Here is an 11,564-nt window from a genome sequence, read left to right on the forward strand (position 1 = left end):
CTTTTGAAGTCTTACTAAAAGACCACTGGTATAGCCACTAGATATACCATGTTTATATATAGGAATTAGATGGCTGTTCTATACCTACTCTTAGATCTACCTAGGGTTTATAACGGATAGATCTATTAATATATCAAATTTATTAAGTTAGCATTAAGGGTCATAAGGGATAAATGCATAATAGTTCAGATTTAAAAAATAATGCATGATTTCAGACCTTTCTAAATTATCTGCCTTAATTAAGCAGATCTTATCCAGTGTTACAGACCAACAGAGCAAGGAGATACCCAACTCAGCCTTGCATGGTGGAGCAACTACCCCGGGGAGCATGGCATAGGGCAATAACCAATAGCAAGTATATGGTCAGGAGAGTAAATTTAGGACAAGTTACCTGGGAGTGTTCTCCCAGGAAAATGTGGCAAAGAGGAACTTCCCAGGACATACAGGCTGAGCAGAATATCCTCACCAGATTCTCCCAGGACAAGAGCCAAGAAAAGCTACAACCAACAGCAAGTATATGGTCAGGAGAGCAAATTTAGGACAAGTTTCCTGGGACTGCTCTCCCAGCTGCTGTCTCCTGGGATAGCACGGCCAGAAGTAGACCACCCCATAAAACGGACTGCAATAAAAATAGCATGGAGGCACTTATAGAATGAACAAAATAGGATTAGGGTGGACAATTTATGCTACACTGAATTAGGCTCTCAGTCACGTGTGGATGGACCAATCGTTATCTTTCCTCCACCAAAGGTTCTCTCTAATAATAGTAACTTTTCAGGGTCAAACAGGGACCCCACATTCTTAGAATGTTAGACCTCCCAGTTCCAGGATCTGGGAGATGCATATGATTTTCTATATGAACGATTCTATCCAGTATAGTGTATCAATATTATATCGTCCCAAAGCAGCCAAAGAACAAAGGGGGGCTTGAGAATATTCCAGAATGTTTTACAGGTATTCCTAGCGCAGCGACTCGCCCTCTGTTTTCCCCAATGTTTCTCCAGTCCCTTTGACCACTCTTTTCCCCTGCACCTGCTTGCTCTTTGTCGTTATGGAAATATGCGAATCCTTACGATGAGTAACATAGAGGTCCAGAGGGTGCCAATTCCAATCAGGGTTGACTCCAAATCTAGTATCCCTGCAAAATCATGGCGCAGGGTCGGCGTTTCCACCGATTCGTACATAAAACTGACGCAGCAGACCTTTATAAAGGATCTCCTCGTCATTACGGGCATGGATACTGCACATCCGGTCAATATTCCGTTGGACCTGGGACTCGTCATCGACGATGAGCCTGACCCCTCCATTGATAAGACCAAATATCAACGCATCACTGGCTCCCTGCAGTAGCTTGCCATGAAGACCAGGCTGGAGCTCTCGAGAGCTGCCAGCCTATTGGCTGAGTATAATATGATGCCTACAAAGAAATGCAAGACCACTATAAAGCATGTTCTTTGGTATCTGGCAGGCACACTAAACCCTGTGACAGCATCACCTTCCATAGAGGCAATGGGCCGCTCCCTATGCCTGTTGCCTATACTGATTCTAACTGGGGCAGACCTCTACTGATAAACGCCAGTCCATTAGTGGCTATGTATTCTTACTAGCTGGTGGCCTAATCTCCTGGAAGTCTCGCAAGCAGACCTCCATTGCCTTAAGTTCGAATGAGGCTGAATATATGTCGGCATCCAAAGCCGCTCACGAGGCATGGTGGATTAGTCACCTCGATGATATGAGCATGTATAGCTCACCGCTGCCTCCATTGCAGCAGCTGAAAATTGATAACAAGGGCGCCAGGGATCTCATATCCTCTACTGTGGGCACTAAGTGCTCCAAACGCATCGATATCTGCTACCACTATACACAAGATCTCATCTCCCAAGGCATTCTAAGGGTGGAGCAAATTGATACGGAAAATATGGCTGCAGATGGCTTCACCAAGCCTCTGCGATTTGAACGATTTGCTCAGTTTGTAGGGCAAATCGCTTTCTCCTAGGCTATGTGGTATAGCCCGATTCGTGTATATAGGCTTTTCTATAGATTTTGAGGTCTTGCTGGCTCCCGTTCGGTCAAAGGGGGGGTTGTTGGAGGCTATCCCTTCTCGGTTTAGTGCACTTCCCTCACGTGACCAGCAGATCACTAGATAGAACTCCCTATGGCCCGTATAGGCCACCTAGCCAATGACAAACCTCTCCTCATAACAGCAGCCAGGTCTTTGTCACGTGAGGGGAAAGGACGCGGAAAGCAGCGTCGACTGACGCCAAAAAGAGCATTATTTCCCCCGACTTACAGACTATAGAGGTAATGTGCATGGATCTGACCCCAGAATTTGTATATACGAATGCATATATAGTATCTATAGATAATATATATAGGCTAGGTGACTTCCGAATCCACCACATGGAAGCATTAGGGTTAAAAACATTGATCAACGACTTATTAACCGTTTATCAACCGTAGAAAAAAAAAACAAGAAAATCGACGTCAAATAAATCTCTCTTTCCTAAATCATTTATAAAAAATATGTAAACATTCATAGAAAATCTACTATCCATAAAACCTAATCTTTTGTCAAACAAAAAGAAAAAAAAAAGAATAAAGAAAAAAAAACACAACAACTTCCTCTCATGAACTACTTCTTTTTCCCACCTGAAGCTAGATTCGATCCGTATAACTTCATAACGCCTTATGATTCTATTTTTGAGGAAGAAAGATGAGTTTTTTTTTCCTTTATGGGACCACAGGTTTTTTTTTTTCAAAAAAAATGTTGATCAACGGTTCATAAAAGTTCATTAACTGTGAAAAATAATCCAATATCAAAATAAAATTAAATGCCAAAAATAAAAAAAAGAAAACTCTCCTTCCTAAACCGTTCCTAAAAAGCTAAGATTTATAGAAAGACTAATGTTCACTAGGGGGAAAAAAGGTAACTACTTCCTTTGTTTTTTTAAAAAAAACCTAAGGCTAGATTCAAAATACCTTTATAATTATCTATAAGCTATATTATAAGATTATATTTTACAGAGAAGATAAATAATGCTCTAATTTCTATCCAATTTATAAATACTACTAGACCGCCAAACTATCTAATTAAACCATGAGATTGTGGTGGAGGGATACTATTTATAAAGGCCATATTTTGGGAAGAAAAAAAACAATTCTCCTGAAATCCGACTGTTTTCTCCTATGGAACCTAATGTTTCTCCCTAGGATCAATGAATGTTTCTTATAACTAACGTTTTTTTTTTTAAAAAAAAAAGAGTAAATAAAAGAAATAATGTTTCATGGTGGCTAACCGTTCGATAACTGAAATATTTGCCATGGTAAGACAGTTGAAAAACCATGATAACCGTTGATCAACGGCTTTTTTTTAAAAAAAAAAACAAAAAAACTGTGGTCCCATATGAAATGAATAGGTTAATAATAACTCCAATTCAAATCTCATGCAGTGACGATGTATGATCGATCCCCACAAGAGAAGACAAGATATGATTGGTCGAACCCAGAATTACCTAGATAGGAATGGTGCAGAGAGACTCTGATTGGTTCATGAGGAGCTACTCTAGGTCCATATGGCTAAGACCTCAATGTACTCCATCCAATTCTTACAGAATTAGACTAGAAGGGGGATTGGATGGATGGCCTAGTGGAGGAATTCTATTGGCGTAATTATAGGTAGTTCTGTTCAGAGGACGAGTGGGAATTGACGACATTGCGCAATGCTGGTCCTGATACCAAGATATAAAACTCCCGTCTGAGACTGTCCTCTCCTGAGAAGAAAGGACTGTTCAGTTTCGTTTCCAAGAGACCTTACCTAGGTACTTAAATTACTATCGCACAAATCACAATTCTTCCTTCTTTCTCTCAACAATACAATGGCTCCTAATACGCAGAAATTCGCCATCACCAACGTCCGCATCTTCGATGGCTACACCATCAGTCAGGAACCCATGACCGTCATCATCGAGGGGGAGAAGATCGCTTCGATCGAGCCAAACGCCCCTTTGACAGCTGCTTCAGCTCCTTCAGAGGCTCCCTCAGAAGACCTGCTCCAGATCGACGGCGAAAACGGCATCCTCCTCCCGGGCCTAATCGACAGCCACGTGCACGTCAAAAAGCTCGAGAGCGTACGCAAGCTCACCGACTGGGGCGTCACCACCGCACTAGACATGGCCTCGTGGCCGCTGGACCTGTGGGAGTCGATCCGCCAGTATGCGGCGGAGCACAGCCTGACGGATCTGAAGACAGCCGGCGTCCCTGCGACCGCGCCAGGCAGTCGGCACAGCCAGATGCTGCCGGGGCTGCCGGAGGATGCATTGCTGACGGGCCCAGAGCAAGCAGCGACGTTTGTGGCGAACAGAATCGCAGACGGAGCGGACTATATCAAGCTGATCGCGGACGTGCCCGTCGGTCCTAGCCAGGATACGCTCAATGCGCTCGTCGCCGAGGCGCATAGGCACCAGAAGCGTGCCGTGGTGCACGCGGCCGTCTTCCCAGCTGCGCTCATGGCCGTGGACGCAAAGCCGGATGTGCTGACGCACGTCCCGATGGACAGGGCACTGGACGCCTCGATCGCGACGCGGATGAAAAACGAGAATATCGTGTCGGTGCCGACGCTGTCGATCGAGGAGTCTCTGTCCAAGGTCCTGACCAGACCGGGTGTGAAGCTGGACTATGCGCATTCCCGTGCGTCGGTGGCCACGCTGCTCGCGACGGGCGTCCCCGTCTTCGCGGGAACAGATGCCAACGATGGAAACATTGCTAATGTCCGGCATGGGGAGAGCCTGCATCACGAGCTAGAGCTCCTCGTCGATGCTGGCATGACGCCTCTGGATGCCCTCCGCGCGGCGACGGTCGAACCGGCGACGTATTTTGGGCTGCAGGACCGCGGCGTCATCGAGCCGGGCCGGTTAGCGGATCTGATCCTCGTTGCGGATAACCCGCTGAAGGATATCAAGGCTACACGGTCGATCAAGCGGGTGTGGTGTCGGGGGACTGAGATCAAGCGGTCCAGCATATGAGACGTATATCTACTCTAGACCGTTACCTATTTTCATATTAGCGGACGAAATTGAAGATATTCCCGTTGAGGCAGCTTTTTACCTGCTAGAAGCTTTTCTGCAAGATGGAAGGCAACAATCTCTGGCGGCTTTATTTGTGTCTGGTGGCATTGCAGGATGGGAACGGCTGTAGCTACATGTTACAGATTCGAAAACATTCCGTTCTAGTATCAAATTCAAGACAACTTCTTGCCAAATTGGCTTCAAATGGTATCTTTATTTGTCTCATTGAAACTGGTCTTCAACAGGTGCTGGCCAGTTCCATCGTGCCTTGTTGAATCGCACCTACAGGCCACTAATTCGGCCTGGATCTCTCAAAGAAGCAACCGTAGCCTGTGCACCTGTCCAGGCGTAGGAAGTAGATAAACGTACATGGCATCATCTCGCCAATGGGCGTGTTGAAGACATAAAAAAAAATAGGAAAAAAAAACGTTTCAGTTACCCATACCCCCGACAATTCAAACCAAACCCCATGGAAAAACCCGATATGCCACTTTTGGATACTTTTGCCGTTGAAGGACAAATGCTCGCGAGTTCTATGTTGATAAAGAACCCTTTATGTTCATAACATCGTAGCCTCATGTTGAAAAAGTCTATATGTCACCATGCGCCAATTATTAAGGATGAGAGGGAGGGTATCAGATCGGTGTTTAGTAGCGGTAGCTAGACAGCCACGTTAGCATTGCAAATCATACGATTGTAATAAGGATGGGAACATACATGTCGCTCTTGAAAGGACCCAGCGGGTTCACGCCAAGGTACTCTGCCTGCACCGGAGTGAGGGTGGACAGCTTGGCGTTGACATGCTCCAGGTGAAGCTTGGCAACCTGCTCGTCCAGGATCTTGGGCAGAACATAGACACCAACAGGTCTCCTTCCGTTGGTACCAAACTCGGGGTACTTGGCACCAAATTCAGGGTCATCCGCCTTGAAGAGGGAGATCTGGGCCAGGACCTGGTTGGAGAAGGAGCAGGACATGACGAAGGAGGAGTGGCCGGTGGCACAGCCCAGGTTGACGAGACGACCTTCGGCCAGCAGGATGATGTGACGGCCGTTTGGCATCAGGTAGCGGTCGACCTGAGGCTTGATGTTCTGGACAGACACGGCATTGGCCTTGAGCCAGGCCACGTCAATCTCAACATCGAAGTGACCAATGTCTGTAGTGGTTAGCAGGAGGAAGCAGAAAAAAAAAAAGAGAGAGAAAGTCGTTAGGTGAGACGTACTGCAAACAATGGCATCATTCTTCATGACTTCAAAGTGGCGGCCAACCAGGATGTCACGGCAACCAGTGGTGGTGACGAAGATCTGGCCCAGAGGGGCAGCCTCCTCCATGGTGGTAACCTGGAAACCAGAGACAGCCGCCTGGAGCGCGTTGATGGGGTCAATCTCGGTAACAATGACACGAGCACCCATGCTGTGCAGGGCCTGGGCACAACCCTTGCCGACGTCACCGTACCCAGCGACGACGGCGATCTTACCGGCGATCATGACATCGGTCGCACGCTTAATGCCATCGATCAGCGATTCTCGGCAGCCGTACAAGTTGTCGAATTTGGACTTGGTGACGGAGTCGTTGACGTTGATGGCGGGAACCAGCAGCTTGCCGTTCCGGAACATGCGGTAGAGGTGGTGGACACCAGTGGTGGTCTCCTCGGAGATACCGTAGCAGTCCTTCAGCATCTCGGGGTACTTGTTGTGGACGAGGGCAGTCAGGTCACCGCCGTCGTCCAGGATCAGGTTGAGCTTCTTTCCATCCTTGAAGGCGTTGAGCTGCTGCTCCAGACACCAGTTGTACTCCTCCTCAGTCTCTCCCTTCCAGGCGAAGCTGATCACACATTGTCAGCTATGCGGTCCCGAGGTTCCAAGAGACAAGCGATCTCAAAAATAAACTTACACAGGGATACCGGCAGCGGCAATGGCGGCAGCGGCGTGGTCTTGGGTGGAGAAGATGTTGCAGCTCGTCCAGGTAACCTCCGCTCCGAGAGCCACCAGGGTCTCGATCAGGACAGCGGTCTGGATGGCTAGGTACAGTCAGTAAAGAAATAACCTCACCAGATAAAGTAATCCAACTTACTCATGTGCAGACAGCCAGCAATACGGGCACCCTTCAGGGGCTGGTCGGCAGCGTACTTCTTGCGGATGGCCATCAGACCGGGCATCTCCACCTCGGCGAGTTCAATCTCGCGGCGCCCGAAGGCAGCAAGGGACTGTTCAAGCAGTCAGCGATGCATTTGTGGGATTAAGAAGGGAGCATTGGCCACGTACGATGTCTGCGACCTTGTACTTGTGGGCGGGTGCGCTCATGATGACGGTTTGGAGGGGAGTGAGGGGATAAAAAGTCTGCTGAGACAGTTAGTCCACTGCTGCAAGAAAATCGACAGGACTCTTATAAGGGATCTTACTGACAGGAATTAGACGGTAGAGATATGAGGATAGATTGGTGGAAGGGAGAGAAGGGAGATGATAGAGGAGAAAGAAAGAAGAGGGGGCCAGCAGATGTTTTGGCGGGGTCTGGCGGTGTCCGACGAGAAAACTGTGTCTGCTCCACCACCGGCCACGGATGGCTGCCGGATGATTCCTCCGCCGGGCTCCGTGCTGGTAGGCGGGCAGGCAATTGGTGTTTGGACTGTGTGTGCGCTGGCCCCACGAACCATGAAGGCCAGGACCCTGAAATTACTCCAGAGTAAGATCTTTTTCATCTCTTCCTTTTTTTTTTTCATTTTTATTACATCGCAAATAACCATCTACACGAATTAAATCTCTCCATCTAGCAGTGGAGACGATTCAGCTTCTCGGCGTTCCGTTTGTTCGGACTCCGAGTCGTGTAGATAGGTTCCCCGCTTTGCATCGGAGAGATCAAACAGCAGTCACCTTCTGCCTTCTTTTGCAGGATTATATCTGCCTGGTTTTTTTTTATATCCATGACAATATCGAACGACAATTTTTATCCTTCAATGGTGAATCGAATGCCGAAATTCAAACTGTCCTCTATATTCAGGCATTTGTTTTGTCTTGTTGTCTTTTAGGCGTATGTTGGAGTGTGGGGCATATCTAAGAGTTGGAGAAGGATAGCAGACAAATTGCCTACTAACAGCAAGCCCCTCCTATACATATGGTGATGCGAGAATAGACAGTAGTCTCCTAATCAATTGCACTCTAATTTTTTTGCCCCATCTAAACGAGTCAGTGATCTGCCAACTCTTGGTGCCAGCCGCAATGCGCCTGGAGATGCCCTCTGGCCAGCCAGGGTATCTATGCATGAAGACTTGCCTCAGAGGATTCTGTTTGGCTCTGTCGTAACTCAATTGCTGCCTGGCAAGCAAGGGTAACTGCATAAATCAAATAAGACGGACATGCAACTTGACTGCCTGAACATGTCAGCCGCCTGTCAGCCGCAGATGCTAAGAGTAGTAAGCCTTGTCGTGTGACTGTCACGTGTTGATGGACAGTATATTAATACATATACTGTACATACTCCCACGTCGGTCATATCCTAGGTACATGATCAGTCACGATCAGCACGAGAGACCATACTGTAAACCCTACCGATGGATCCCTTCCGCTCCAAACGCCTCCTCTACCGCGCCTACAACGCCCCCAAGGACGACGAATTCTTCCACGCTTTCCATGGCGATCCAGCCGTGGCGCAGAATGCCTGGAAGGGCCTCCCCAGGCCGGTGAATCGGCAGATGATCGAGGAGTACCGAGGAGTACCGGAAGGCGATCCAGGAGTCGCTCCTGTTCGTGGTGATATGCAAGATTCCACCAGAACGGTCGCCCGAAGAACAGAACAAGGGGAAAAATAACAATGTCGAGCCGGAACCAATTGGCCTCTTAGCCGTCAAACCCGTCACCGCCGAGCTGGCCCATCATCACTGCACTTCGCTGGGCATTGAGCTCAAACGTGAGCACCACGGCCAGGGCTACGGCACTGAAGCCATCATCTGGGCCCTGGAGTGGGCCTTCAGGACGGCCAACCTGCATCGCATCGAGCTGCATGTGTTTGAGTGGAATGCGCGCGCGCAGAGGCTCTACGAGCGGATCGGATTTCAGGAGGAGGGGCGACTGAGGAAGGCTCTCTGGCGGGATGGGTCTGGTGGGATGAGGTGATTATGGGGATGTTGGATAGTGAATGGGAGGAGTTGCGGAAGCGTCATGTCGAGGGTGCATGAAGATATTAGGCGGTTTCTACGCCATACATAGACAGGGAAAGAGCATAGTTAACTGAGCAGCTATATTTTAGTGTGCAAGTTATACAGACTGATATCTAGAATCCTCGTAGGTGGTTACCCACCTACCTATGGCCTTATGAGAAGTTAGGTTGAATTCAACGGGATATGGGCCTGACTATGGACATAGCCAAGTAAACATGAGCTTTACTACGTCATAGAAAGAACGTTGAACTTGATCATCAATCTATTGATCTGCGCCAAAATAAATTGCTCGAATGGAAAAAATTGCCTGATTGGGAAAGAAATATCTCCCAACAAATATAATACAGCACGCTTTCATTTAACAGGCTAGACCAATGCAATGCAACACGGTAATATATGGTATCTTGAATGAACAAGGTCTAAACTTCTCTCAGAGATCTCAGATCATAAGGGCGATTGATAACTCGTAGGTGCAAAAAAAAAAGATCATGCCATTGACAAGTGACGTCCCCTGAAAAGACAGCCTACGCATCCCCATCAGTCTTCAGTCCACTCACTGATCTCCCACGACGAAGCATCATCGTCAATGACCAGTTTCAGCGTCGTAAAGACTATCTTCTCGTACATTTCGCGAGCGGCGGCCCGGGCTTGTTTGTGCCATGGGCCTGTGCCGCCGGCGTGGGCGTCGGCTCTGCTTCGCCAGATGCCTGTGATAAGTAAGTTAGTCAGATCAGAAAAGTAGGTACATTACTGGGGTTGAGGGGAAATGAGAATCGAGGTGGTATCTAAACAGCAGATAGGGGGAACTCAGAAAGAAAAGATATTATCCTAACGAAGAAAAAAACAACAACAACAACGAAACTAAACGAAATGAGACGAAAAAAAGTGATGACTACTTACAAGTCGCCAAATTCCGATTCTCCTCATCCTTCGTCCCAAACCAATACTTCAACAGCCCTCCACTAGCAACAGCCTCCTGATGCGACCGCGCATCGAGATCATGCAGTCGCTGCTGATCGACGTCCGGAAACAGCGTCGACCTGAACGTGACGACATAGAACTGCCGCCTCGTCCACCTATAACCCTCCGCCAGGGCAAGATCGCGCAGCAAGTCGACGACAGCCTGCCAATTGAAGCTCTCCGTGTAGGGGGCCGTGGCGTAGTCGTCGCGCACAGGCTTGAAGATGGTCAGCGCTTTGGCGAGGAGCTGGTTTGGGGTATCCAGGGTCTTGAGGTCGAGCAGATGCAGCGGCTCGTTGTAGGGCGAGGCGATGAGCCGGTCGTCGGACGTGGCGATGTGCTCGTGGCGGCGGTTGCCCCCGAATTGGAGCTGCAGCGAGGCTGCGGCGTGGAATTTGAGGGTCTCGAAGTCCTTCGTTATGAGGCTGTGGTGGAAGAGGGAGGTTGGGCCTGTAAGGGTGACTTTGGGTGTGGGGGACAAGGAGCTTGTTGTTTCTGTTGTGATCACGCTTCCGACGGGAGCCATTCTGTCGATTATAGATAGTCTGAATATATTGAATATAGATATAGATGTAGATGTAGATGTTATGGGGATGGACGCAAAACAGTTTTAGAAAGCAGAATGAAGCTTCCAAATGATGTTCTTGGGAATTAACGCTAGAAGAGAGAGAAATTGGCCCAATTGAAGAGGACCATTTGTTGTATGTTCTGCAGTACGAATGAATAAAGAAGCGTGTCTTGATTCAATGCTTGGAAATAGAGTGTATTCAAAGCCAACGGAAGTATAAAACAGCAAAAAATTAAAGCAATCAAAACGAAGGGAAAGAAATCAAAGAACTTGATAATCAATCAAGTAAGTAGCACTCAGCCTGAGACAGACATCGACATTATTTCCACAAAGGCCATCTTTTGGCCCATAATAAATAAGGCGGAATAAATAGGTCAGAGAAGAAGTCTCCTGGCGAAGGCGAGGGCAGAAGAAAAAAAAAATTGCGTGCGCGCCCACGTATGGTACGTACCACGAGCACGCAATATTCTGCAATCCATCAGCAATCACCTTTTGTTTCGCTTTTTTTTTCGGGGCAAAAAGTTAGGGTATGTAACCATGGAAAAGGAGGAAATCCACCGGGAAGTTTAGTCTATTAGTTCGACAGACCCGCCACAGAAAGACGAGTCAAGACTGTTTCATTTCATTATTGCTGTCGTTGTTGTCATGAGAACTGATCTCTGTTCCTGTGCAACGGCCAAGGGCATAGTCTGTTCTTTTTCTTTCTTTCTTCCCCTTGAACCCTTGGAACGACCTTTGATAGTTATACCTCATTTGGATAGGGTAAGATGGGATAGATAAGGCAGATTTAAGCATGGCGGTGATTCATAGACGTAGGCTGTAG

At 47.9% G+C, this 11,564-nt stretch overlaps 3 protein-coding genes across 3 annotated transcripts; 1 reads left to right on the top strand and 2 right to left on the bottom strand.

The window, feature by feature from the left end:
* Nucleotides 1-3,875: 3,875 nt before the first annotated feature.
* VTN77DRAFT_4440 (uncharacterized protein) lies at nucleotides 3,876-5,021 on the top strand (the record flags this gene model as incomplete). Its single annotated transcript, XM_069420500.1, has 1 exon — nucleotides 3,876-5,021. The coding sequence occupies one exon, from the start codon at nucleotides 3,876-3,878 to the stop codon at nucleotides 5,019-5,021; it is 1,146 nt and encodes a 381-aa protein (XP_069277833.1).
* Nucleotides 5,022-5,710: 689 nt separating this feature from the next.
* VTN77DRAFT_4441 (uncharacterized protein) lies at nucleotides 5,711-7,363 on the bottom strand (the record flags this gene model as incomplete). The annotated part of the gene is made up of 6 exons (XM_069420501.1): nucleotides 5,711-5,723; nucleotides 5,781-6,216; nucleotides 6,283-6,884; nucleotides 6,954-7,080; nucleotides 7,134-7,266; nucleotides 7,325-7,363. 6 exons carry the CDS (start codon nucleotides 7,361-7,363, stop codon nucleotides 5,711-5,713), a joined length of 1,350 nt encoding a protein of 449 aa, XP_069277834.1.
* A 2,742-nt stretch (nucleotides 7,364-10,105) lies between these two features.
* VTN77DRAFT_4442 (uncharacterized protein) lies at nucleotides 10,106-10,699 on the bottom strand (the record flags this gene model as incomplete). Its single annotated transcript, XM_069420502.1, has 1 exon — nucleotides 10,106-10,699. One exon carries the CDS (start codon nucleotides 10,697-10,699, stop codon nucleotides 10,106-10,108), a length of 594 nt encoding a protein of 197 aa, XP_069277835.1.
* Nucleotides 10,700-11,564: the final 865 nt, after the last annotated feature.

The sequence above is a fragment of the Rasamsonia byssochlamydoides genome, assembly GCF_041956645.1.
Source record: "Rasamsonia byssochlamydoides strain NRRL 3658 unplaced genomic scaffold VTN77scaffold_30, whole genome shotgun sequence".
NCBI lineage: Eukaryota > Fungi > Ascomycota > Eurotiomycetes > Eurotiales > Trichocomaceae > Rasamsonia > Rasamsonia byssochlamydoides.